The sequence below is a fragment of the Geotrypetes seraphini genome, chromosome 2, assembly GCF_902459505.1.
Source record: "Geotrypetes seraphini chromosome 2, aGeoSer1.1, whole genome shotgun sequence".
Lineage (NCBI taxonomy): Eukaryota > Metazoa > Chordata > Amphibia > Gymnophiona > Dermophiidae > Geotrypetes > Geotrypetes seraphini.
This window is the reverse complement of record NC_047085.1, coordinates 42,289,032-42,316,838: the sequence shown is the minus strand read 5'-3', so window position 1 is coordinate 42,316,838 and position 27,807 is coordinate 42,289,032. Positions and strand designations below refer to the sequence as shown.

At 44.2% G+C, this 27,807-nt stretch overlaps 2 protein-coding genes across 15 annotated transcripts in view; one reads left to right on the top strand and one right to left on the bottom strand.

The window, feature by feature from the left end:
* Positions 1–12,772, bottom strand: part of ATAD2 (ATPase family AAA domain containing 2) — a 332,232-nt gene extending 319,460 nt beyond the window's left edge. For 2 of the 4 annotated variants that reach the window (XM_033933746.1, XM_033933748.1), the window contains exon 1: positions 11,897–12,272. In XM_033933746.1, coding sequence (XP_033789637.1) covers positions 11,897–12,070 — 174 coding nt within the window. In that variant the 5' untranslated portion in view covers positions 12,071–12,272. Of the gene's footprint in view, positions 1–11,896; positions 12,276–12,663 lie in introns of those variants that run through there. The other 2 variants (XM_033933747.1, XM_033933750.1) reach the window with 2 other exon arrangements.
* Positions 12,773–12,869: 97 nt separating this feature from the next.
* Positions 12,870–27,807, top strand: part of NTAQ1 (N-terminal glutamine amidase 1) — a 37,232-nt gene continuing 22,294 nt past the window's right edge. Inside the window, exons 1-5 of one of the 11 annotated variants that reach the window (XM_033929867.1) lie at positions 12,870–12,979; positions 14,217–14,404; positions 17,530–17,629; positions 18,559–18,609; positions 25,495–25,643. In XM_033929867.1, coding sequence (XP_033785758.1) covers positions 14,328–14,404; positions 17,530–17,629; positions 18,559–18,609; positions 25,495–25,643 — 377 coding nt within the window. In that variant the 5' untranslated portion in view covers positions 12,870–12,979; positions 14,217–14,327. The other 10 variants (XM_033929872.1, XM_033929870.1, XM_033929868.1 and 7 more) reach the window with 10 other exon arrangements.

The following is a 27,807-nucleotide window of genomic DNA, read 5'->3' as shown; positions in this document are numbered from 1 at the left end:
GGTCTATAAACTTGTACCATCGGTGTCGCTCCACCCTTCTAAGATGAGTATGCCTGATGAGGCACTCATTGATATCGAAGGGGAGCCGGAAAGAAAAAACACCGGTACCCTTGGCCTTTGAACCGGTACCATCGATGCCAGGGATGGGGCTGATTGAGGTCGGCAGGACTAGACTCGCTGCTACAATGACCAAGGTCGGCAGGATTAGACTCGCTGCTACAATGATCTGAAGCCCAAAGAGAAAGTTGCAAGCCAACTTACCTAGAGAAGATCAGGCCCGTCAATGTCAGTACAGGCTGGAAGAGCGGTGTCGGAAGTAGGCTGTGCACCGGATTACTGACGCTGGCGGGTGCCAGATTCTGGACGGTACAGACAGAAAACTGCTTCTGAAGAATGAAAATGCGCTGAAGAGAAGAGATGGGGAAGAAGAAAATGGCAAGGCCGAGAACCCGCTAGAATCACAGAAGGATGTCTGTGAAGACAATTTCCCTAGCAAAGTAACCGCGCTGATGGAAATGGCGCAGGAAAAACCTGCATGGAAAAACAGCCATAAGGTGGGGAGAAAACAGTATGGAGATTCATAAGGCTCACCCAAACCTAACCGGTGATGGTAAAAGAAAAATAAAGAAACTAAATATTTAGGGGTTTTTTTAATACTAAAAATGAAAGAAAAAACTGACCAAAAAGTCAGAAAAACCACAACAGTAGGAAGGCAGCAAAAAGAAAATTTTTCAACAATCGTTGAAATGCGACTTCTTTGCTCTGCGGAAACTAAGAAACTGAAGGACCATGCACCCTCATCGGGCAGGAAGGCACCATGCGCGGTTTGGGCTATTGCAAACTTTTAAATTCTTAAAGTGGCGATGCACTTTTAAAGTGGTCAGTACCGGGGCTCAGTTGGTGACGTCACTCATCAGTGAGAATATGCCGCCTGCTTGTCCTGGGATAACTGCAGTCACGCAGAATCTCCTACCTCACATCAACAGCAACACTTGAATGGGTCACAGCATCAGCAGTGATTCCCACACATTGTCTGATGCTAACCCGGAAGCTTCTCCTCTGTTGGGGAGACACTTCTGGGTTAGTGGCAGGCAGCACATGGGAATCAATGCTGGGAAGCACTGAAGAGACAGACACAGAGAGTCACAGAGACAGACAACCAGGAAAGGAAGGAAAGCTGGTGCACAAGGGATGGGAAGGAAGGAAGGCAAGCTGGTACACAGGGGAATGGGAAGGAAGGAAAGATGATGCATGGGGGAGAGGAAGAATTGGATATGGAGTGGAAGAGAGGAAGGGACAGATGCAACAAAGATGTGGAAAGGTTGAGGGAGAAATACTGTATATGGTGAAGGGGAGGGATATATGCATGGAGAAATGTTGGACATAAGGCAGAAGGGAGGGAGAGATGGTATGCCGTATGCCTGGACAGACTGCCTGAATTAATACATCATGCTCCATTCCTGGCAGTGTTCACATCCAAACTAAATGCCCACTTTTTTTTTTTTTTTTTTGAAACTGCGTTCAACTCTTAATTCCCATTCACTGCTGTCAGATACTTATACCCACTATAATTTCCCCAACCCTGAAATGTCCTGTCTAAATTAGATTGTAAACTCTTCTGAGCAGGGACTGTCTATTGTGTGTTAGAATGTACAGCGCTGCATACACCTTTCAGCGCTATAGAAATAATAAATAGTAGTAGTATGGTGCATGAGAGAGAGAAAAATATGTTGCACATGACAATGGAGGGGAGAAAGGAAGGAATGCTGCATGGAGGAGGGGGACTAGAGAGGTTTGACCCAGGGCACAAGGGGGAGAGAGAGAGAAAGATGGTGGACAGTGGAAAAGGAACAAAAATGTTAGAAGGGAAGGAGAGAACGCTGCATGGGAAGAGGGACACAAGGGAGGAAGAGAGATGTTGGACATGGGGTAGATGAGAAGGTGTGAGAGACACACAGGAGATGGAGGTGGAGGAGGGAGATGTTGAATCCAAGAGTAAAAGGAAGTAAAGGAGAGATGCTTGGCAATGAGTGAGGGAAGTGAGTGGGAGGGGAAGAGTGCAGCAGGAAAGAGAAAGGACAGGCAGATATCAGGCTATGAGGGTGGGGATAGAAGGAAGAGGGAGCAGATACTAGACTATGAGTGGAAAAAGAAAGACCCTAAGAATGGTAGAACCATGAGGGAGAGGCCTGGAGGGGAAGGAAGGGATAGTAAGGAAACATGATAAGACAGTTATTACAGAGGGTAGAAATATGGACATGGGGAGTATGTTGAAGTTGAAAGGGAATGGAGGGCTGAGGAGATAATAAGATGGGGAATTGGAAAGATATAAATTTGATAGGTAGCTGAAAAGTGAAAGAGGAGAAGGGTAAGAAAGGCAGAAAAGAGCTAAAAAGGAATGAATGTGTCAGAGGCAGCTATAGTGAGGGAAGAGACAGGAGAAAAGACAAATGGATAGCAACTGCTTGAAGGAGAATTAGAAGATGATAGGAAAGCAGAAAAGAAAAACTCGAAGCAACATTATGGGGGGGGGGATCATCCAGCTAGGAAAAATTTTTTTTGAATGTTTGTAAATGGAAAATGTATAGCACAGGCCAAAAAAAAAATTGGTGCCTTGTTTTGTTGGTTTTTTTAACCTGTTCCTGGGGTTATTTGGAGCACCAATTCAGAAAATTGCATTGGATAGACCGCATCAGCTCTAGTTTCTTAGATATGGTCGAATTTATTAATTTTTTTTACCACTATTTAAGAGATCTCTTCTGCAGAATCGAGATATCATCCACAAGCTTTCTTTTTTGAATGGGAAAGGTATGTATTTAAAATTACCCACATTTTTTTGTGTATAATGACCTTTGATAGCATGAGATAAAATCATACTGCTGCCAGCACATATATGGTGTTGGAGAGGGGTGATAGGAGAAATGTTGGGCATAGGGCTGGTGGGGAGAGGCAAAAGATAATGCACAGGGGCCAGGGCATATGAGAGGGAGAAATGTTGGACATGGCAGTAAAGGGACTGGGAGAGATGCAATCTGGATCCCTCTCTCTTTTTCCCCACTCCCTTTGCAGCAAGTGAGGGAATGAGTGGGAGAAAGATGGTGGACCATGAGAGAGGGGAAGGTATGTTGCATATTGGGGTGGAGAGAGGAAGAAATGCTTTGCAAAACAGGGAAGGGAAAAAGACAGAGAAAGATCTAGGGCAGAAGGGAGCAAGTATGCTGTACATTGGAAGGGAGGGAAGGAAGAAATATTGGACCACAGTCAAAGGAGAAGAAGAAATAACAAAGGGACAGGATGAAGTTGGATGGAGAGTGCAGACAGCGAGATTCCAGGCTTTGAGGGTAGGAAGGAGAGAAAGGGTGACGGAAGGAGAAGCTGGGAATTATGACACTATGTAGGAGAACGGGGTGGGGGGAGGGGGGTTAACAGGGAAATTAATGAGCAGAGGACAGTGTGGGTAAAAATATGGTAATGTGGAGTAGACTGTTGATGGATGGAACAGTAGATGGAAATATGATAGGTAGCTGAAAGTGAAGAGATGGGAAAAGGAGGGTGAAATTTCAGTAGGCAGGTAGAAAAGAAAGGGAGAAAATGAATAGAAAGGTTAATGCAGTATATGAGGCAGTTGTGAGGGAATGGAACAAGACAGGAAAGAAAGGACCAATGGGCAGCAATTGCTTGAAGAAGAATTTGCAGAAGACAGGAAAGCAGAGAAAAGAGAAACTGTAACCAATCTGATGGAAAGAGCACAGTTACTTACCGTAACAGTTGTTATCCAGGGACAGCAGGCAGATATTCCCACACATGGGTGACGTCACCGACGGAGCCCCGCAGCGGACAGCCTCGAAAGCAAACTTGCTTGAAGATCTCGATCTTTCGAGCACTGTACCGCGCATGCACGCGTGCCTTCCCGCCTGAACTAGGGGGCGCATCTCCTGAGAGGATCCTCAGTTCAGATACCTAGCCAAGAAGCTAACCAGGGGAGGTGGGAGGGTTGTTACGGTAAGTAACTGTGCTTTATCCCAGGACAAGCAGGCAGCATATTCCCACACATGGGTGACCTCCAAGCTAAGTAAAAAGGGATGGAGGGAAGTTGGCAATTTACGAAAAAAGATTTTGCAAAACAGATTGGTCAAAGTGGCCATCCCTCCTGGATAAGGAATCCAGACAATAATGAGAGGTGAAAGTATGAACCAAGGACCAAGTAGCAGCTTTGCAGATTTCCTCAATGGGAGTTGATCGAAGGAAAGCTACAGATGCCGCCATAGCTCTAACTTTGTGGCCCGTCACTCGACCTTGCAGAGGAAGACCAGCCTGAGTGTAGCAGAAAGAAATACAAGCAGCTATCCAGTTTGAGATTGTGTGTTTTGATATAGGACGTCCCAACTTGTTTGGATCAAATGAGATGAAAAGTTGAGGAGATGTTCTGTGAAGTTGAGTGCGTTGGAGGTAGAAAGCCAAAGCACGTTTACAGTCCAAGGTATGAAGAGCGGCTTCTCCAGGATGAGAATGAGGCTTTGGAAAAAACACAGGTAGAACAATAGACTGATTGATGTGAAATTCTGAAACAACTTTAGGTAAGAATTTAGGATGAGTACGGAGGACCACTTTGTCATGGTGAAAAACTGTGAAGGGTGGATCTGCAACTAAAGCTTGTAGCTCACTGACTCTTCGAGCAGAAGTGAGAGCAATCAAAAACACAGCTTTCCAAGTGAGATACTTGAGGTGGGCTTTGTCAAGCGGTTCAAAAGGAGGTTTCATAAGTTGAGCTAAAACAACATTGAGATCCCAAACCACTGGAGGTGGTTTAAGCGGTGGATGGAGATTGAGAAGTCCTTTCATAAAGCGAGAAACGATAGGATGTGCAGAAAGGGGTTTTCCATCCAAAGGCTGATGAAAAGCAGCTATAGCACTAAGATGGACTCGAATAGATGTAGTTTGAAGTCCAGATTGTGATAAATGGAGTAAGTAGTCCAGAAAGGATGTCAAGGAGGAAGATCTGGGTGGCAAGTGACGTGTAGAACACCAAGCAGAGAATCTAGTCCACTTCTGGCCATAACATTGTCTAGTTGATGGTTTTCTGGAAGCAAGTAAGATATCTTGAACAGACGGAGAGAATTGAGAAAAGTCTGTTATGCAGAAAGGTACCAAGCTGTTAAATGTAGAGACTGCAGATTGGGATGAAGCAAGGATCCTTGACTCTGCGTGAGTAGAGAGGGAAATACTGGTAGGAGAAGAGGCTCCCTGGTGCTGAGTTGAAGTAGAAGGGAGAACCAAGGTTGTCTGGGCCACCAAGGAGCTATCAGAATCATGGTGGCATGTTCCGACTTCAATTTGACTAGAGTCTTGAGAATCAGAGGAAACGGAGGAAAAGCATAAAGGAACTGATTCCTCCAGTCCAGTAGAAACGCATCCGCTTCGAGACGTTGAGGGGCATAGATGCGGGAGCAAAACTGAGGCAGTTTGAAGTTGATAGGTGACGCAAACAGATCTATCTGTGGAGTTCCCCAACGGGCAAAGATTTGGCGAAGAGTAGGAGAATTGAGTGTCCATTCGTGAGGCTGTAGAAGACGACTCAATTTGTCCGCCAAATAATTGTGTTGACCCTGAATATAAACAGCTCTGAGGAAGATGTTGTGAAGAATTGCCCAATGCCACAATTTCAGAGCTTCTTGACAGAGGGAGTGAGAGCCCGTCCCTCCCTGTTTGTTGACATAATACATGACTACCTGGTTGTCGGTACGTACAAGAATCACCATGTCGTGAAGGAGATGTTGAAAAGCTTTGAGAGCATAGAATATCGCTCTGAGTTCCAATAGATTGATATGACACCGACGGTCTGCTTGAGTCCAGAGACCCTGAGTGCGAAGACCGTCCACATGAGCTCCCCATGCGTACATTGAAGAGTCGGTTATGAGGACTTTCTGATGAGGAAGAGGGTGGAACAGCAAGCCTCTGGAAAGATTTAAAGAGAGCATCCACCAACGGAGAGACTTCCGCAATGAAGGAGTTATGGAAATCAGTCGAGTTGGTGGATCCACTGATTGCTGCCATTGGGATGCCAGTGTCCATTGAGGAATACGAAGGTGAAGTCTGGCAAAAGGAATCACATGAACTGTAGAAGCCATGTGACCGAGCAGAACCATCATCTTTCGTGCTGGAACAGTTGAAAGTTGGAAGAGTTGTTGAGAAATCTGAAGCAGGGCGGCCTGACGTGGTTGTGGAAAGTATGCTCTCAGATTGATAGTGTCCAGAGTTGCTCCTATGAATTGGAGAGACTGAGAAGGAGTCAACTGAGATTTGGGAAAGTTGATGTGAAATCCTAAACTTTGTAGAAAAAGAATAGTCTGTTGGGTAGCTGCAATAACCCCTGAAAAAGAGGGAGCCTTGATGAGCCAGTTGTCTAGGTATGGAAATACTTGGAGACCCTGGTTGCGAAGAGCTGCAGCCACGACCACGAGACATTTTGTGAAAACCCTGGGAGAAGAAGCCAATCCGAAGGGGAGAACTCGGTACTGCAGAGGAAGGCTTCCTACTTGGAATCTGAGGTACTTGCGAAATGCTGGATGAATAGGGATATGAGTATACGCCTCTTTGAGATCGAGGGAACACATCCAATCCCCATTAAGGAATATAAAGTTGGCAGTGTGAGCATTCAAAATTTCTCTTTGACTAAATATTTGTTGAGAGCTCTGAGATCCAGGATCGGTCGCAAATCCCCCGTCTTTTTGGGAACTAGAAAATAACGGGAGTAGAATCCCAAGTTCCTTTGGGAAAGAGGAACTTCCTCCACAGCTCGTAGGAGAAGCAGAGCTCGAGCTTCTTGGAGAAGAAGGGGAAGATGTGACTGATTGGAAGGACACTCTCTTGGATGGCGATCTGGAGGCACCTGAAGGAGCCGAAGAGAGTATCCCTCTCATAGGATGGTAAGCACCCAGAGATCTGATGTAATGAGCTCCCACTGGTGATAAAATGTGGAAAGGCGACCCCCTATGGGGAGGGGAGAATTTGGAAACAGAGAAATTTGAATGCTCATGTCGAGATTGTCAAAAAGACTGAGCAGGCTTGGTGGCAGCAGGAGTCTGAGATTTTTGTTATCGCTGTTGTTGAGGAGGATGAGGAGGAGGAGGTCTTGAAAAAGCAGGAGTCGTTTTCTGAGGATAACGATGTGGAGTCTGTTTGAAACCTCTAGTTGGTGCAGGTTTAGGTTTTGGTCGAATGAGGGAAGCAAAAGAGTGTTCATGTTCTGAAAGACGCTTGGTAGCTGCCTCAATAGAGTCATCAAATAATTCATTTCCCTGACAAGGTAGATTTGCCAATCTATCTTGAAGGTTGGGATCCATGTCCACAATACGTAACCATGCTAAACGACGCATAGCTACAGCAAAGGCCGATACGAGACGAGAGTTCAAATGCATCATATGAGGCTTGTAACATGAAGAGTCGTAATTGAGAAAGAGTCTTAAGGATGAGTTTAAATTCTGAAAGACGAGTGGTAGAGATATCCGGGTAAAAAGATGGTAAAATCTTCAGAAAATGGTTGAAGTAGGACGTAAAGATGTAGCTGTAATTAAGAACTCTATTTGCCATCATAGAGTTTTGGTATAAACGACGACCAAACTTATCCATGGTACGACCTTCTCTACCTGGAGGAACTGAAGCATAGATTTTGGAAGGATGTGCTTTCTTTAAAGAGGATTCTACTACCAGGGATTGATGAGATAGTTGAGACTTTTCATAACCTTTACATGGAACTGTTCGATAACGGGATTCCAATTTAGATGGAATGGCAGTGATGGAATAAGGAGTCTCCATATTACGAACAAAGGTTTGTTTCAGAACAGGAGTCATAGGTAATCTGAGGGACTCTTTCGGTGGATGAGGAAGCTCCATATCTGCTAAATATTCAGGAGTATATTTAGAATCTGAATGAAGATCCAGTTTGAGAGCTTGTCCCATATCAAAAATAAATTTGGCAAAAGAAATGGATTTGGAATCAGACGCTTCCTCAGGAGATACACTGTGAGATTTAGGAAGAGCTGAGTATGAGGGAGAAGCCTCTCTAGAATATGGTGAAAGTGGTTCTGAGTCTAGACGTAGAGTCACAGAAGAAGCTGCACTGTGAGGTGGAGTAAGAGAATGTTTTCTCTTCAGGCTCCTGGATGGAGAAGTACCAGGTGTACGTGGTACAGAATGAGTCGAGGTCTGTGGTGAACTGTCTTGACGGGTTGGCTTTGATGGTGGAGTCTTCAGTCGAGAAGGACTTCGAGTCGATGCGCGATGGTGTCGAGATCTGTGCTTCTGCTTCGAAGAATGAGGCAGAGAAGTCTCGGTATCCAATGCTGAAGACTCCCTCCGAAGCTTGGGAGCAATAGGTCTCGAATGCTTCGACCGGTGCTTCAGAGGAGGCGAGTCTGGAGAAGAATCAGACGAAGAAATTTTCTTCGGTGTCCTGGATCGGCCTCGAGATACTGGAAGCTCTGGTTGTGTGACAGGCTGATCAGTCCGAGGCAAGGTCGAAGACGGGACCAATTGAGCCACTAAGGAGGAAATCTGAGTGGTGAGTATAGATTTCAGCATGTCCTCCAGCATCGGCACCGAGACAGAAGATTCTGACCTCGTAGGTGCAGCAGTACGCTCCGAAGAGGGCGACCTCGAAGGTGAGTATTCCCTTATCTTGGAGGTACGCTTGGAAGATGGACGTGCAGAGGAGTCTGGTGGCTTCTTGGGTACGGTACCTGAAAGAGAACCCGGAGACTTACCCCCCATAGAAGACTTCGCAGAAGGTACCGTCTTCGAGGGAACCGAAGCAGGTAAGGTCGAGGCCTTCGAGACCGAAGCTCCAGCCGGAGCCTGGGTCGAAGCCTTCGAGACCGGGGCAGCTGCCGAGGTCGAAGCAGAATCCGAAGGTTGCTCCATGTCTCCGAAAAGTTGAAAAAATTGAGCGCACCGGCGTCGAAAAGCCCGTGGAGTAAGAGTGAAACAACGGTGACAATCTTCTGGGGAATGAGTGGGACCCAGGCACTGTAGACAGCGGCAGTGGGGATCGGTGACCGAAATCAGACGATTACACTGGCGACAACATTTGAACCAGGTAAGAGGCCGGGACATGGAAAAAATAAAGTCCGTGTCGAACGAAAGGAGCAAATGGGCCTAGGCCCAAGGCTCACCGGCCGGACACGAAATCAAAGAAACAATTGAAACTTTTATTTTTTTTTTTTAAGAAAAGAAAACGAAAAGAAATAGGAGAGCACAGCGACCGAACTTAACTGAAAGAAAAAAAACAGCTGCGGTGAAGAGAAGGCAATGCTGCAGAGATGTAGAAAAACGTGTCTTCTTGTCTCCGCGGAATTAAATGAACTGAGGATCCTCTCAGGAGATGCGCCCCCTAGTTCGGGCGGGAAGGCACGCGCGCATGCGCGGTACAGTGCTCGAAAGATCGAGATCTTCAAGCAAGTTTGCTTTCGAGGCTGTCCGCTGCGGGGCTCCGTCGGTGACATCACCCATGTGTGGGAATATGCTGCCTGCTTGTCCTGGGATAAATAAGTCTCCAAACAAAAGTAAAAAAATATTTTATTTTTAATTTGACTAAAATACATTAGCTTTGGGAAATGTATATAGCAGATGCTTTTGTATTGTGCTCAACATAAAAGGAACGGCATTTGTTTTTTCTCTCTCTAGTGCTGAAGTACTTGCTGACCCTTGCTGTAACTGGTGGGGATCCTCAAGCATCACTAAGGACCTCCTTCAAAAGGTGGCTGGAACTCTCTTCTACCAAGGGCAGCAGTTGCTGACAGCATCCTTGAACCACTGAGGTGCCAGCATCTGTGGCTTAAGGATGCTACTGCTTGCCTACCAAGCTTGGTAAAAGGGAGTTTTGGCCATCTTCAAAGGAAATCTACAGCTGACAAAGCCTGAGGATCCTCATCAGCTGGAGTAGTTATATTTTATATTTACATTAGATGCTCTGGCAGAGACCCATTTACAAGATATGTATTCTTCCTAATCAATATTTCCAAATTAAAGTGTCCACTTATTTGGAAGCATAATTAAATTACTTCTAGAGTTTGTGGCAGACTCTCAAACTGTTTTCTGTCCCAGCACACTAAACTGGGGCCTGCGTCTGGAGGGCCTCCGTACACGCATGGATGTCAAGCACAATGACATCAAAAGCACATGTTATCACACTGATGTCTGCACATGTGCAGAGGCCCTGAGCTTGGGGACTTCCAAAACCCAGACAAACTGCTGGGTTTTGGAAATCTCTCTATCTGCTAACTCTGAAACTACTACATGGGGGGGGGGGGGGGGAGGGAGAGAAGAGGTGCCAGCTGACTGGCATACAGGACACCTCTCACATCACACCCAGAATCTCACCACTGCACACAGTTTACATTTCACTGGTTTATGGGAACGGGCAGGGTTAGAAGAGATTACAGTACTTACAGGGATGAACAAGCTTAGTATTTAGTACAGTATTTATATACCACTTATAGCCTAAGTCAGGGGTGCCCAAAAGGTCGATCGTGAAGGCAACACGAGCCGATCATGGAGCCCATCCCAGGCTCCATGATAGACTTGAGTTGCCTTCCATTCTACCTGCTTCCCGATCCTGTAAAGAGGACGCTGAAGCGTTGGGCCGACCAACAGTCCTCACTCGACATCAATTCTGACATCGGAGAGGAAGTTCCGGGCCAGCCAATCGCTGCCTGGCTGGCCCAGAACTTCCTCTCCAACATTAGAATTGACGTCAGGTGGGGAAGGTTGGTCGGCTTGGCGCTTCAGTGTCCTCTTTACGGCGGCAGCCTGTTCCCTGATGGCGGCAGTGGCTTGGGAGAGGGCATGGAGACAGAAAGGAGGCATGGGGAGAGAAAGACAGACATACAGAAATAAAGGGGGGCAGGGAGACAGAAAGAAAGACGGAAAGAAAGAAAGGGGAGGAGAGCAGGGAGAGAGAAAAAAAAGTTGGGGAGGGAATGAGGTCTGGAGAAGAGGAAGCATACAGGAGGCTGAAAGAAGAGAAGAAATATTGGATGCAGTCAGAAAAAGAAAGTGCAACCAGAGACTCATGAAATCACCAGACAAAAAGATAGGAAAAATGACTTTATTTTCAATTTAGTGATCAAAATGTGTCTGTTTTGAGAATTTTTATCTGCTGTCTATATTTTGCACTATGTCCCCCTTTTTACTAAACCGCAATAGCGGTTTTTAGCGCAGGGAGCCTATGGGCATTGAGAGCAGCGCAGGGCATTCAGCGCAGCTCCCTGTGCTAAAAACCACTATCTGAGTTTAGTAAAGAGGGAGGGGGGGTATGTGTCTATTTTTTGTATAGTTATTACTGAGGCGACATTGCATAAAGTCAACTGCCTCTTTGAAAACCCGCAGAATATAAATTATAATTAACATTTTCTCTGCATACAGTGTGCTTTGTGTTTTTTTTTAAATTTTGTTGTTGGTAATCATTTTGACTTGGTCATTTTAAAAGTAGCTCGCAAACCCAAAAAGTGTGGGCACCCCTGACTTAAGTGGTTTACATTCAGATACTCAAAGCATTTCTCTTATCTGTCCTGGTGGGCTCACAGTCTATCTAATGCACCTGGCTGGGGCAGTGGATGATTAAATGACTTGCCTTCCCAACTCTCTATTCTAGACCCTACCTTTCAAACACCTAGCCTTGTATTCGTCAGGTGGTCACGTGTTCTAACTCGTGGCAGCTCAAAAGAGACGGTGCTGCCCACTTAACATATTTCACACACGAATGACCAAGTCCCTTGTTCAACCCTGCACACCTTATTCCTCATTCTAATCGGATATTCGTTAAGCCAAGGGTTTTTGAACAAAATAGACCCAAACTCCGCACAGGAACCACAGTTTAGACTGGATTTCCAGTACTCACATTATGACACACTGGGTCACCGATCCCTCCAGAGGCGCGCGTCCCTCGCCTCCTCGCCGGTACGTCCAGAGATAGGAACTCGGCAGTTGCGTCCAGTAGCGAAGCCGACTGAGACCCTCTAAGTCCGGGAGCCACAACAACAGCGTGAGACGCGCTACTCCTGAGCATCACCATTTTTTTTTCTTCCCTCGCTCTTAAATAACTTCTCCCGTAATCACTTCATTAACTGCACGCGCGAGACAGCTGTTAACGCCAATTAGGGCAGTAAGGAAAAAAAACCGAGACGTCAGCAGCTGCACCTCCGGTCCGAATTCTGGCGCCAAACTTCGCAGGGGGCGGGGCCTTCCTCCACGCATTCTTCCGCTCGTTAAACTGAGCGCCTAGTCGTTTCCCTTAGGATATCCGCCCAAAATATGTAACCATATAACAATCGTCATTGGATTCCTCACAGTCTAACTACCTTTCTACTACACATTGTTGGGGTTTTTTTTTCACTTTTACTCAAAGCGAGTGTTCCCGCGGATGGCGCTAGCCAATAGTAACAACGTAAAGAAAAAAAAATTACGTTTTAGAATTTTTTTTTTTAACGGCGCGTGAATAATTTGCTATTGGCGCGCTCTTCATATTGTAATTTTAAAAATGCGTTTAGGAAAAGCGGGGACAAGCAATTTTAACCAAACACTGGATATATGTAGCTGCAGCTATACGACTGAGGGGAGGGAAAAACTGAAAAGTCCTTCACTCAACATTGGGGAGGGGGTACCTACGGCGGAAACGGGTATCTGAGATGAGATTCTGCATCTCAGTAATTTTCCGTTCAATCCGCCCGACGCTTCAGCCACCAACGAGGCAAACACCGAATCAGCTCAGAGTTTTACTGGGGGGGGCCAAGTAAAACTGTGACCCCTGCCCCCAGAGTTCACGCATAATGTTGCACCTATAAAGAGCCCTCCTAGGTCATGACGCTAAACATGGGGGGGGGGTTATAACCTGATTTGGGGTCCCGACCTGCGTTCGAGGCTGTGGAGCGAGCGCTGCCAAAGTACAATAATTATGCTGAATAAATAAAAGCAATGGTATACAGTAAGATCAATGAATCCAAAATTAGGCAAAAATGTTATAATACTTTTTGTTCTCACTGATCTACTTTTATATCATAGCAACAGCAGTGAGCGAGGATTTCAAAACTTTGCAGAAATCAAAATCCAATCACCTGGACCTACTTTGCCTTGCCCGACTGCTTTTCACTTCTACTTCCTGATTGCGTGCCGTACACCCAATCAGTGGAGCCTGAATGAACCCGCCTACTTTCCACTTGCGGGCAATCGGCGGAGCCTAAATGAGCCCGCCCACTTTCCACCTGCAGCCAGTCAGTTCTGCCTCCCCAAAACGCTGAGGGGGATGGGGGGCGGAGTGTGCTCCCCTCGTCTGCTTTGCTGTCTTTTGGTTCTTAGGCGTCTGATCTCCGTGTGCTTTCCCTCCCCCCCCCCCAGAGCTTGCTTGTGTGAGTCAACAGAGTCCTCCCTCTTCCGGGTCACTTTCTTGCTTTGGGTAGGTGGGTTTGAATTTGATCTCGTTGTTTTTCACAGTGGCCGGTTCTTTCGTGGTGTTGTTAGGAATGGGATTGGTAGCCTGCTTCTTTGATATGTGGTCATTAACTCTGCTGCTCTGAAGATCATCAAGTCTAATTTCAGATCTGTACTTCACAATACCTGGATTTTTATATGTATGTTTTAGCATGTTTATATTATTATTTTGGCTACCGGTGACTTGTGATGTTACAGGCAAAAAAAAAGCTGTGAAGCCAGATAAGCGGATATAATAAGGGATGGTAGTGACCAGGGCAAAAGAGTAGTCGCATGGTCTCTGCTGCAGAGGCTGATGATGAGAGAAACAGGAGCAAGCTTAAAGGAAAAGGTGAAGCAAGTGGCTGGTGGGTACAAGCTGGAGAAAGGGAGAATAGTTAACATTAGGTAACATAGGTATAAGAGAAGTCTAGATTCTAGAATTTACACTTTTTTTCATGTATATCAGACGTTGTTGTAAACCCTTTAGAAATAGGCAGTCTAAAATGTGTATTGTAAGTAAATAAGAGATTTTAGAACCACAACAGGAGTAGCATAGTCTGGCGCTGTCTGCTTCCTGGCTCAGGAATAGTATTAATCACTTTAATTTAGTTTTTTCATGATGCAATTTGTTATGCAATTCTAGACTTCTTTAACCATCTTTCTAGTGTAGTAATGCATATTTGCTATACAGTACTTTTCTGTAGTGATGAATTTTGATGTTCATATTTGATAATTTTGTGTTTGCATTTCAGTAACACTGGGATATGCTGACATGTTCTGTTATTGTTGCTGCTTCTAATACATTTCTGCTAGAACACCAGGCTGTGCAAGTCTCCAACTCTCTCAACTAGCCCAAGTGATTGATGAGCCATCCTGGGACTGTCTCTTGCCATTTTGGTTTACCTTCCAGGAACAGCTGTATGTACACGAGCTGCTACTGGTAAGAGTTCTATACCCAATCACTATAAATCAGGTTTGATACTTACCTTGCTTCTGATATGGGTATGTTGCGATATGCTGCTTCTGGGAAGCAGCTAGATTTGAGCAGTAGTACCTGCCATTTATAGATAACAAGTCTGATAGTCAAAGTGGTTTACGAGTAGTTTGGCTTTGAATATCCAGGAAAAGCTCCATTGGCAGAGAGCCAAATGCTCACCACCACCATCTGCATATCAGACCCATTAGGTTTTAGATATAGTTCCCTGAAGAAGCCAAATTTATGAAACACAGATCTGTGTCTGGACCTCTTGCATATACCAAGGGTGGAAGAGTGGGGATGTGCGTGGAGTATAAGCAGGGCTGCAGTCTGCATGTGTGTGGTCGTTGGCCCTGTCCTCTCTGACATCAGTTTCCTGTTCTGGGGCAGAGGACTGGCAGAGCCGATGGACACATGCATGCAAACTGTGCCCTGTGATTGCCCCACTGCCAGGAACATAGGGGGTGCTCTGGACGGAGGAGAGGGTGCTTCACCCAATCGACAGATATGCCACTGATTTGGACTGAAAATTGTTCACTAGATTATTTTGGATTTTCATCACATTTGAAATTTTGTTCACTTTGCAGAGACCTCACTGTGAAAGGAAAAAGCAAGCTTTTCAAATTTTAACATCGGATAAATGCACTACTGATTCCTAATAATTTATTTAAAACATTTATAGACCGCTTAGTATCTAAGCGGTCTACAGTAATAAAACCATATATAAAATTATCGGAAGGACATATTAACCAAAAAACAGCAATTTCTATGATCTCTTGTACAAAGATAATGGCAGGTCAAATGGACCAAGTTCAGCAAATGATGCCCAAACCGAGGTGCTGAAAAAAAGCGTGCCGAGGGCTATTCTTTAAATGTTAATCCGAGTTGAGTGCCGTTTATAGAAAAGCAGTTAGCAGCAGTTTGGGGCATGAAGATTTACGTTAACTGAAATCTAGTGTATCCTCATGCCTAAATTTGACATGGATCTCTTGTATTCTGTAGTACTGTGCACATCTGTAATGAACGGCCCTGATCTGCCCCATGCCCTTCTCACTGCCACACCTCCTTTTCAGTTGTCCAGTAAAAAAATTACAATATAAAAAGAAATGGAGGAACTGGAACATAAGTAAAACTATAAATCTCAAAAAATTCCAGTTAAGCAGAGACATGGAGTAATCAGAAGTACTCAGTGGAGCATCATTCCTCCAAGATAAGCTATGCCTGCTTTCATTTCTTTTTTTTAATTATTTATTTGTTTTTTCAACAAATTATACCAAGCATTATTGTCTTGTACAGAAAGATAGATTAAAGCAATTATAGTTACAATCAGAACTTATATAAGAATTTAAATGATTTTTAAATTATCTCAAGTCCTCAAACACAAAAAATTAAGATCCAAGATTAACTTGAGTGAATCTATTAACAAAAGAAAAAAATATTTAACTTAAGTAAATCAATAGCTTGTAGTTGGGTGAGAGACATTATTCTCTTGAGGCTGTTAAACTTTCTTCTCTCCCAAGACGCTTGAGAGACACAAAGCTGGACAAATGAGAGGGATCTTGAAAAACATATTTTGTAGGCTGATATCTTATTATGTACTTACAAGGAAACCTAAGATGGAATACACCTCCTATCTCAATTACTTCTGGCCTCCTTTTTTCTGTTTCTTTTGAGACATCAGGGAACATCTGGATTTTGTGTCCTAAAAATTATTTGGACCTATGTTGAAAAAACATTCTCAAAATCCATTCTTTGTCCAGTAATAAGGCTACCGTTAGCAATAGTGTTGCCGGATTGGCAAGAACTATGTCAGAGGCTTCTAACAAGTTTGTAACGTCCAGTGGGGTTTGTTGTTGATTTTTATTTTCTAACTGTTCTTGTTTAGTTGGCACATAGTATACTCTGACAAATTGCGAGCCATGGACTCGAGGGTGATATATTCAAGTGAGGAGTGTGTGGCGCAGTGGTTGGCTCTACAGCCTCAGCACCCTGGGGTTGTGGGTTCAAACCCCGCGCTGCTCCTTGTGACCCTGGGCAAGTCACTTAATTCTCCTTAGCCCCAGGTACGTTAGATAGATTGTGAGCCCACCGGGACAGAGAGGGAAAAATGCTTGAGTACCTGATTGTAAAAACCGCTTAGATAACCTTGATAGGCGGTATATAAAATCCTAATAAACTTGAAACTTGATTAAAAACTGGTTGGCGGATAGAAAACAGTGGGGATAAATGGACAATACTCGGACTAGAAAAACGTCACGAGTGGAATGCCACAGGGTTTGGTGCTTGGGCCCGTGCTCTTTAACATATTTATAAATAACCTGGAAATTGGTACGACACGCGAGGAGATTAAATTTGCAACTGATACAAAGTTATTCAGAGTAGTGAAGACACAGAAGGATTGTGAAGACCTGCAACATGACATAAACACACTTGAGGAATGGGCTATGACATGGCAAATGAGGTTTAACGTGGATAAGTGTAAGGTGATGCATGTCGGCAACAAAAATCTTATACACGAATACAGGATGTCCGGTGCAGTACTCAGAGAGACCCCCCCAGGAAAGAGACTTGAGAGTACTGGTAGACAAGTCAATGTAGTCATCCGCGCAATGTGCAACTGCGGCAAAAAGCAAACAGAATGCTAGGAATGATTAAGAAGGAGATCACAAATATATAAACATCAAATCTAAATTTTTTAAATAAGGAGCACCCTCAGTGTGAGTTTGAAATCTTTAAAGAGCGACTCAAAGAGCAGCTCTAGTGCTTAGAATAGCAAAGCCAGCAAACACTGAAGCCTGACGGTGTGCTACATGCAAAATGTCAGGTTTGTCCAAATGTCTTGGTTATGACCCAGCCCTCTATCTCTGCAAAGGGATTGATGCCACTGGCCTCTAATTTGTTGTATCCTCAAATCCCTGATGGGATACAGCACCCTAAGCCCTGACTGAGGGCTTAAATATTGAGATATTCTCCCCCCCCCACCTTGAAAGACTTGTCCCTTAAATTCTTAAAAAGCTGAGGGAGATCCCACCCCAACCCACTCGGCAGTATTCAGCATAACTTTGTTTTTCTTTGACTTAATTTCACAGTGAAGAGAATGTTTGGAAACTCTGTGAATACATCAAAGACCATGAACCCTCTGCACTGGAAGAATTTTATGCTGTCTTTATATCCAATGACAGCAAGATGGTAAGTTGTTAAAGAAAGCTGACAAAAGCACAGGGAATAATGTAGTTTGTGTAATTTTCTTTTTCTGAGGCCAAGATCAGCAGCTGGTGGTCTTGTGCTTTTCTGTTACACTTCCCTGGTGATATACACAGACCTTTTCCTGCATGAGCACTTGATCTAAGTCACTGTCCTTCAGTGCAAGTCCTGGGGGCCAATGGCTGCCTTGTAGACATCTAGGGTGGTCCTCAGCATAATTCTAGCAAGGAGTGTCCAGCTTTTTTTGATCAAAGACTAAAGTTAAGGTGCAGTCCTCTTTCAACACGGTTCGACCCAGCAGGGTTTCAGGGCACTAGCCCCTTCCTCAGGGACCAAACAGGCCAACACGACTGTAGATTGGAGTGATTCCAGGCTACTATTTGACTAACGCAAGTGTCTTGACTTTCAGTCAGTTAAAGAATCTTGAGTTTGTACTTTCCTCTGAGGGCTGACATACTGGTTGCCCATCGAATTTCGCATTGGTTTTAAAGTTCTTATATTGGTTTTTTTTTTTGTTTGTTTTTAAGTGATCCATTTCAAGATTCTTTAGTCAGAGGGAAAGATGCGATTATCAACAGATGAGTTTTTGCATGTGTATTATGAGAATATAAGATCATCTGTAATTTCAATAGTAGGGGGTATCTTTATGGAATAATTTGACAAAACCATCAAGATTACTTTTTTATATTCAGAAATTTAAGAAGATATTTATAAACAGCTTTGTTCATGGAGGCTTTTTATTGAATGGGTAATGACATTTTTAGGAGTATATTGGTACATTGTTTTGTTTGTAGGTTCGATTATGTTTGTATTTTGTAAACCGCTTAGGTTAAAGTGGGTTAGAAATTTTTAAATAAAAAGTCTGAAATTTTAAGCTTTGGTTTAAAGTGCTCAAATCCATTAATATTTTGCAGATACCGATTTGGAAGCAAAAGGCAGGTCAGGGAGACGAACCTGTGCTCTGGGTGAGAGATTCTACGTGTTACAACCCTTCTGATTGTTCTTTTTTAACTGTTAGGAAATGGTGTAGGTATAAAATCTATGATAGAAATGGTGAATAGAATTGTAGAATAACGCAAAGAAAAGGATCAAAATACACAAAACAGTCAATGACTCCCACAAAGAAGTGTACATGCCAACAGAACTGGGACAAATGACTCTTTATTCAGTAAAAGACCCCACACTACCACTGTTTTGGCTCTTGGCCTGCCTCGGGTCTTTTTAGTTGTCTGTGTTATAAATTCCTTTTGAAAAAGTCCCAAAATTGATTCAAACCGTATCTCACAGCCAGCATTCAGTTGGCGTATAGCAATCTGATGATCAGTATAGCAGCATCCTGACTTTATTTTATTTTTTTAAATAAATCTTTATTGATTTTTAAACTTTGACAGTGCAATACAATTACTTGAACATAAATATTTCATAAAACACACTATTAAATAAACAATCCTATATAATAAAAGGCTAACTCGCGCATGCACACTCCTATTTGTGTGCTTCCATGATCAGTAGTTCCGTGGCCGCATGAGTGCGCATGCGCGAATCCCCAGCACTTCCCTACACTCGCTGGAAGGACTGGACTGTATGAGTCCCCAGCACAAGCGTGTGGCCGACCCAGGATCGTGAGAGGATGCGCCGTGCAAAGTGCTGCACACTACTGGAGGGGGAGGGACATACCGGCACAAACCTCCCGCCAGAGAGGAAGGGCTGAAGCCAGCAACAGCAGCGAATTGTAAATGCTGCTGTTGCCTGAAGCACCCGAGGCAGACGCTTCTCTCCCAGCGAGATGACTTTAATATGAAACCTCCCTCCAGCGTTGGCAGCCGCAGCACGCTAAACAGGCTGCTTCGGCCTTTCTCCTGCAGTTGAGTCCCTCTGCCGCATCACTGATGACGTCATCAATGACGCGACAGAGAGACTCAACGGCAGAAGAAAGTCCGAAGCAGCCTGTTTAGCGTGCTGCGGCTGCAAACGCTGGAGGGAGGTTTCATATTAAAGTCATCTCGCTGGGAGAGAAGCGTCTGCCTCGGGTGCTTCAGGCAACAGCAGCGTTTACAATTCGCTGCTGTTGCTGGCTTCAGCCCTTCCTCTCTGGCCGGTCCTGCCTACTTCCTGTTTTCATGAAGACAGGACCAGCCAGAGAGAAAGACCTGAAGCCAGCAACAGCAATGAATTGTGAATGCTGCTGCTGACCAATGAAGTAGTTAAATGAGGAAAGGGAACAGAGGGGGAGAGAATGGCTTGGAGGGAAGGAGGAAGGTATGCCAGATCAAGGGAAAAGGAAGGAGGAGATGGAGAGAGGCCATATGGAACAGAGAGAGGGCGGACACTGGATGGAAAGAGAAGAGAGGGGCAAGACAGAGGGTGAACAGTAGATGGAAGGGGTAGAGAGAGGGAGACACACCGAATGGAAGTGTGGAGGACAGGGGGAGCAGACGGAAGGAAGTGGGGAGGAGAAAGAAAAAAGGCCACATGCAGGATTGAGGGAAGAGGATAGAGTTAGAAATAAAGATAGACAGGGGGCCAGGGAAAGACACAGACAGAAAGAATGACAGCGTCCAAGGAGAGAGAGACAAATTCAAAACAAAACAGACAGACAGACATCTACTCTAGCACCCGTTAATGTAACGGGCTAAAACACTAGTTTATACATAAAATAATAATTTTCTCCCCCCTCCTCCCAATTAATACAAGAAGACAATTATGTGTTTACAAAATTATAATTAAGTAATTTTAATAATCAAAATACATTTCCCTCCCCTGGATGTGTAAGGAAAACCAACAACAATAATAAATAAATAAATACATGGCAATTATTACGATGTAACAAATACAGTCAGTGGGCGCCACACTAACATGTGATGGTGTAGAACTGTAAGAAGTGGCTGTAAAGGGTAGATTTGGGAGCAATATAAAAGAAACTGTACTTCACAAAGAGAGTGATGGATGCAGGGGAATTGCCACTCTGTGGGTGCAAAATCAATAGCTGAACCCAAAGACGCAAGATACCAGCACAGAGGGTGCTTAGTAGTGATGAAAAAGAAGGGCCATGCAGAAGATCACATAAGAACTGCAGATTTCTAGGAGTATGTCAAATGGGCATCCTAAATGAGCCTTGCTGGAAGGAGATGGAGCAATAATGACAAGACACTTGCTTTACCCCCAACCCTGTCCTGGAGGACCACCAGCCAGTCGAGTTTTTGGGATAGCCCTACTGAATATGCATGAGAGAGTTGCATATAATGGGGGTAACAGGCATGCAAATCTGCCGGTTGCATATTCATTAGGGCCATCCTGAAAACCAGACTGGCTTGTGGGCCTCCAGAATAGGGTTGGGAACCACTGCTTTACACTACAGTTTAGGAAGATTCTTCTATATCAGTGTATGGCAAACTGTGTGCTGCGCCTCACCAGTGTGCCTCATAAGATTTCTGGTGTGCTGCGACACACTGGTGAGGAGGGGAGTCATCCATGCCGGCTGCCTGCCTACAGGATGTGCCTCTCGCTGTGAGAGGCACGTCCTGTAGGCAGGCAGCCGGCATGGACGACTCCCCTCACCAGTGTGTCGCGGCACACCAGAAATCTCCTCTTCTCCCTGCACCTCCCTGTAAAGGCGGAGTCGCAGCAAGATGGGCCTCTGTGCATGCACGGACGTTGACACGATGACATCACAAATGCGCGTGACATCATCACGTCAACATCCGGGTGCCTTCCGACTGGGGAACTGTATTTAGTGTGCCGCCGGACGGAAAAGTTTGCGGGACACTGTGCTACATAATCCTGTTTCATATCTTCATTGGCCTTCTCAAAATCAACCCTCCATAAACCCAAATCCTCTCTCCCAATGATGGCGCTATTTTCCTTCTCTCCCGATGACCGGCAATGCCGTCTTCCCCCCGCCCAGCCGGCATTATGCTTACCATTCTAGTGCGCATGCATCTCGGAACACACACAAATATTGACAACCTTCATACAATCCAGGAATATATGGGCTGAAACATGATGGATATGGTTTTTCATTACCAAGAACCCAGGCGAAAAACAAGCCAGAAAATGAAAATAAACTGTGTAAAATAGAGGGAAGGTCTTCAGTTAAAGGCCTATGTCCTCAGCTCCTAGAGCTGAAAATCTTTTTATGCCAATTTTTCAGACACAGTTTTTAACATCTGTACTATTGGATACCATTTTATACACCACTGCACAAAGGTTGCTTTTATCTTCTGTGTGTGTGTCTCTCTCTCTCTTGTCAACCCCTTCCAGCTATAAAGTGACACTAAGGGATTATCTCAGAGGAAATATCCCAAGGGAAGAACTTCCCAATTATTGGGTCAGGCACTTCATAAGAATGGAGGAATAGCCTTTTATGGTTAGCACAATAGCCAGAGAACCAGGGGAACAAGATTCACTTCCCACTGCAGCTCCTTATGACTCTGGGCAAGTCACTTAACTCTCCGTGCTGCCTACCTCCGATGCCCGGCATTCTGTCTCCACAAATCCCCCTTCTTTCTGATTACCAACACTACCATCCTCAACAAACTCAAAAAAAAAAAGTATCACTATAAGAAACAAGGAAGTTATCCTCCCGCTGTACAGGGCAATGGTGCGACCGCATCTGGAGTACTGCGTCCAGTACTGGTTGCCGTACCTAAAGAAAGATATGGCGATACTCGAGAGGGTCCAGAGAAGAGCGACAAAAATGATAAAAGGCATGGAAAACCTCTCGTATGCTGAGAGGCTGGAGAAGTTGGGGCTCTTTTCCCTGGAAAAGCGGAGATTTAGAGGGGATATGATAGAAACTTATAAGATCATGAAGGGTATAGTGAAGGTAGAGAGAGACAGATTCTTCAGACTGGCGGGGGCAACAAAAACTAGAGGATACTCAAAAAAATTGAAGGGAGATAGGTTCAGAACAAATGCTAGGAAGTTCTTCTTCACCCAGAGGGTGATGGACACCTGGAATGCGCTTCCAGAGGGGGTAGTTGAGCAGAGTACAGTTTTGGGTTTCAAAAAGGGATTGGACGAGTTCCTAAAGGGTAAGGGAATCCAGGTGTACAATTAGAGGGTTACTATACAAGACAAAATGCTCTTGAGTAATAGATCACTACAGGTCATTGACCTGGGGGGCCGCCGCGGGAGCGGACTGCTGGGCATGATGGACCTATGGTCTGACTCGGCAGAGGCAATGCTTAGGTGCTTATGTGCTCCTTCAATGACAAGTGCTACGTTCATCCACAAATCCTTCTCCCCTGATGAGTATTGCCGTCTCACCCCCGCCAAGCCAGCATTATGCTTACTGCTCTGGTGCTCAGAGAAACTGACACCAATGTTCTGGGCCAGTGTGGGGCCTTGAGCTTCTGCGCATGCTCAAGGCCTGCCAGCTTCTGCCCTCTCCGAGGCTTGTCTTCAAAGATGGGTTAGGGCTATTATGGTTTGATAAGTTTCTATATAGGTTTGAGTGTCTTTTTGCATGGTTTTGTGTTATTTTTCAAACAGGCCAGACTCTAAAAAAAAATAAATAAAAAATAGACATGCTCAGGACTAGTGGAGTCTTCTTCACTTCTGGTAGAGCAATGCTGGGCATACCTTGCCAGTCAAGTTTTTGGGATAGCCACGATGAATATGTATGAGAAATTTTCCTACAATGCCTCCATAAACCACCTCATGCATCGCCATTGTAAGGAAAGGGGAAGGAGATCAGCTGGGTTTGATGGAGGAGAAGGAGGTCTGCCCCTTTAAATAGAGCTCTTCAGAGGCAAGAACTTACAGGCTCTTCCCCCTCTTTGGACAGAGAACAGTCTTAGTAGTACACAACCTTTTTCTAATTATACTAATTGGTCTTCACTAAACTTGCAGTCTAAGGCAATTCAGGAACCTGGGCTGTCCGAGCCCTATACCCCTTCCCCTACACCCCTTCCCCCGACATCCGTTCCATTTTGAGCTAGTAAGGTCCTTAGGCCCCTCCCACTGCATCCCAAGATGCATTGGGAGGGGGAAGGCCCATTATTCTGAAGAGGTGGCCCTATCGGTAGTAGGAAGTGGGCTTACCTCCTGCCGTTTTTGGTTGTGTTTTTTGTTTGTTTGTTTTTCCCCATTGGAAGGGACCGGGGGGGTAGGGATGTAGGGTTCTGAGGACAGCGGCTCTCTGTGGAAGAGGGCTTGGGGGGGATTGGTGGGTGTGAGGTGGAGAGAGAGAAATTGCAGTTCTCCCTGCTGGTTCAGCTGATCTGGCAGGGGATCCCTAATCAGCTGAGTCATCAGAACTCCACGAAACTGGCTGAGCTGATAGGGATTCCCCTGCCACAATCAGCTGATGGGAATCTGTCCTGACAGGGTAGGACAATTGGAAAGTACTGGGGGGGGTGTTCTCCCCATCTTTTGGTGGTATGGGGGGGTTGGTGACAATTAAGGGAGTAAGAGGGGTCATATCTTAATTCCTCCAGTGGTTTTCTGGTCAGTTTGGTACCTCTTTAGCATTTAGATACTTTAAATAACAGGTCTAGCTCCAAATGTTTAAAAAAAGCTCTGGACTTTAGGTTTGATTATCTCTTCTGAGCGTCCAAGTCTTAAGCCCTCCCAAAACACGCCTTAAGATTTAAATGCACTGGAGACAAACGACCAGACAGACGTCTAGCAGGTCTGTTTTGAGAATGCCCACTTGGACGTTTTGACTAGTAAGATTTCCAAGTGCTGGTTTATTCTGTCTTTTGGACGTCTATCTTTTTTGAAAATGAGTCTGCAAGTGACACCATTTATATGAATAATGATCATTAGAACGAAACTAATATATTCGATAATTCAAAAAAACCCTAAACCATTTTAGAACTTGCCCAGATATACCAATTGCATCCAGACATCTTAAGATTTCATGGTTGACAAGGTCAAATGTACTTTAGATAAACTGGGCCTGGAAGTCTGGAAGCTAGTGAAGATTTCTCAATACTGAAGTGATGCTGCCTTTTTGGCAGTTAATCTGGTATGTTCTTCACAATCTGTAGTCAATTTAAGCTTTTTCTTTTGTAGGCCCATATACAATACATTACAGTAATCTAAGAATCAACTACTAATTTTACCTTTGTGTTTTTTTGTTTGTTTGTTTGTTTTCCTGATTATTCTAGCTCAGTGTTCTTCAACCTTTTGACACCCATGGCCCGTTGGAAATAGAAGAATTATTTTGTGGACCGGCAAAATACAGACAGCAGATGTAAATTCTCAAAATTGACACAATTGAATCACTAAATTCAAAAATAAATTATTCCCCCTACCTTTGTTGTCTCCCTCCTTCCATGCTGTGCCTTAACTTCTGGCCTGCTCCCGCCTGGCTGTTTTATGCCGCCCCCGGTGTTATCTTTGGGCCAGCTCCCTCTTCCTCTCTGACGCAGTGCACAAAACTGCGTGCAGTGGCTCCTTGCGTGTCCCGTGCCTCATCCGGAAGCCTTCCCTCTGACGTTGTGACATCGGAGAGAAGGCTTCCGGTTCAGGCGCAGGGCGCACATAGGAGCTGCTGCCTGTGGCTTTGTGCACTGCAGCAGTGAGGAAGAGGGAGCTGGCCCGAAGATAACGCCGCATCGATTGCACTGCGGACCGGCGGTTGAAGAACACTGTCTCAGGCCCGATGCACATGCTGGTCCTTTGAACCGGCAGGAAATTTCTGCAGACCGGCGGTTGAAGAACACTGATCAAGCTACATACACATCTGCTCTTACTGTTCTTGTTACTTCACAGATTTTTCATCAATTTAATTGGCAAAATTTTATTTTAAAATGTACAATTATCATTTTGTCTTATTAACTTTTGGAACTTAGGAAAAAAAGAGAGTTTAAAAATAGTTGAATTTAAACTTGTTTTTCTAGGATTATCATGTGATTTTGCTTCATATTTTGAGTGGAAAAAAGAACTTGATTTATGACCTTGATACCCTACTACCCTTTCCATGTCCCTTTGACACTTATGTAGAGAAGGCCTTCAAATCAGATAGCGACATTCACCCAGAATTTAGGAGGTAAGTAAATTAAATAATTCTTGTGTTTAGCTTATACAGAGCCAAAACTCAAGCACCTACTTCTTCTTTTACCCTCCCCCCCCTTTTTTTTTTTTTTTTTTTACAAAACCATAGCGTGTTTTTTAGCTCTGGCCATGGCGGTAACATTCCCGATGCTCATAGGAATTCTATGAGCATCAGAGCAGTAACCGCTGCAGCTGGTGCTAAAAACCGCATTACAGTTTTGTAAAAATGTGGGAAGTGTTATTGAACTGTTGTGACTCACAGTAAATAACGCAACTTGAAATCAACCTCACAAACTGTGTGTGTGAGGAGGAGGGGGTGTTGTTGTTCTTTCATCTCCCTGGGAATTAATGTGTGGCCCAATTTTTTTATTTTTTTTTCTTCCCAGAGAGTCATCTTAAAGAAACCAGAAATTCTCAATGTTGAAGAGTATTTCCCACAACCCCAAAGACCCCCATTCCTCCCGGGCATTCTTCTACTCCCTGGTGATCTAGTGTTTTGGAGAGGAGCAGTCCACAAGTGCTCTTGTCTCTGCTAGTGCCAAGTTCAAAATGGTGCTGATGACTCTACTACTTCTAAGGGTCAAGAAGTCATATGAGGGAAATGGCTTTGGGAAATTCTGGCCTCTTTAAAATTGCGCTCAGGAGCATTAGAACATGTTTGTCAGCCAATGCTCCCAGGGATCTTATGTTAGTGGCCTGATGCTCCCAGACTAGATAATTAACAACTGCTTAGAATTGTATAATGCAGCTTGCATTAATGATGTGCTTTACATCTTGTCGTTATGCAGCAGGGTGGATTTGATTTTTAAATTAAATCTATTTAAATCACTAGTCAGAAAGACGATTTAAATCATGTCCATGATGACATTATGAATAGATTAATGGAATTTATTTACCAAAAATAAAAATATTACATGAATATACAGCCTAATGCTATTCCAGCAGTTGGTAATAGAACCCACTCATGGTGGAGCCATGCTTGACATAATGCTTAGAAACAGGGAACGTGTTTCTGATGTCACAGTGGGTGATCATCTGGCATCCAGTGATCACTGCCTAGTGTGGTTTAATAAGACAGATGTAGGGAAGGCTAAAACAGAGAATAGTGACTTTTTTGGAATCCAGTGGATTACAGGACCCGAGGCAACATGGATGTACTAGCGGCAAGTCTTGTCAGACAAATCTGATCAATTTCTTTCACTGGGGTGTCCAGAGGAATGGATAGGGGGGGTGTGCTAAATGTGGTGGGGTTTTGGGGTTTTTTAAAAATTCAATCTTTTTTTATTAAATTTTATAGGAACAGAAAAAGTACAGAACCAATAAACATTGAACAGTGTCTTGCAGTTACCATTCATATACAAGTGAAATACATTCACAATTTACAGATTGGGATCATGTAGAACAGTTTAGTTTATATGTAATAATCTGAATCTCTAAAGAGGTAAGAAAGCAAAGGGGGATGCAACAATAACATCATAGTTATCATCCCTTGCAATAGGTTAATATTGGTGACCACATCTTTTGAAAAGACAATAAAGAATTTGTTTTCTGAGCAATGACTTTTTCATATTTAGAATAAAGACAAACAGTGTTCCACCACATAGTGTAATTGAGAGAAGAAGAGTCTTTCCAACATGATAATATAGTTTTGACCGCTATGAGTAATAAGCATTTAAGCAGTTTGGCCTCATACTTGTCAAAGGGCTTTGTAAGGGCACATGCTTCATATACAAGGATCGAGTAGGACAACTCTTCAGTAAATGGGCAGTATCTTATATATAGTAGTCCAAATATGTTTCCACAATAGTTGTAATTGAGGACAGTGATAAATCATATGATCCAGTGTACTAATACTCTGAAGACATTACCAACATCTATTTGATACTGAAGAGTCCACTTTGGAAAGTTTATGTGGCATCCAGTATGCCCTTTTGATAAAGAAAGAGAACTGTTTGCATGATAGATGATTTCAGAGCCTTAAAGGATGAGAGACAGTTTTCTGTCCATAATGAGAAGTTAAATTCCACAGCTGTGTCATGGGCCCAGATGTCGTATAATGCAGATGGAGTTACAAATTTATTTTGATGCAATAGCTTGTACCATGCTGAGGCTTGACCAGGTTGAGAGTTCAATATAGTGGACCAACTTAGTATGGAAGG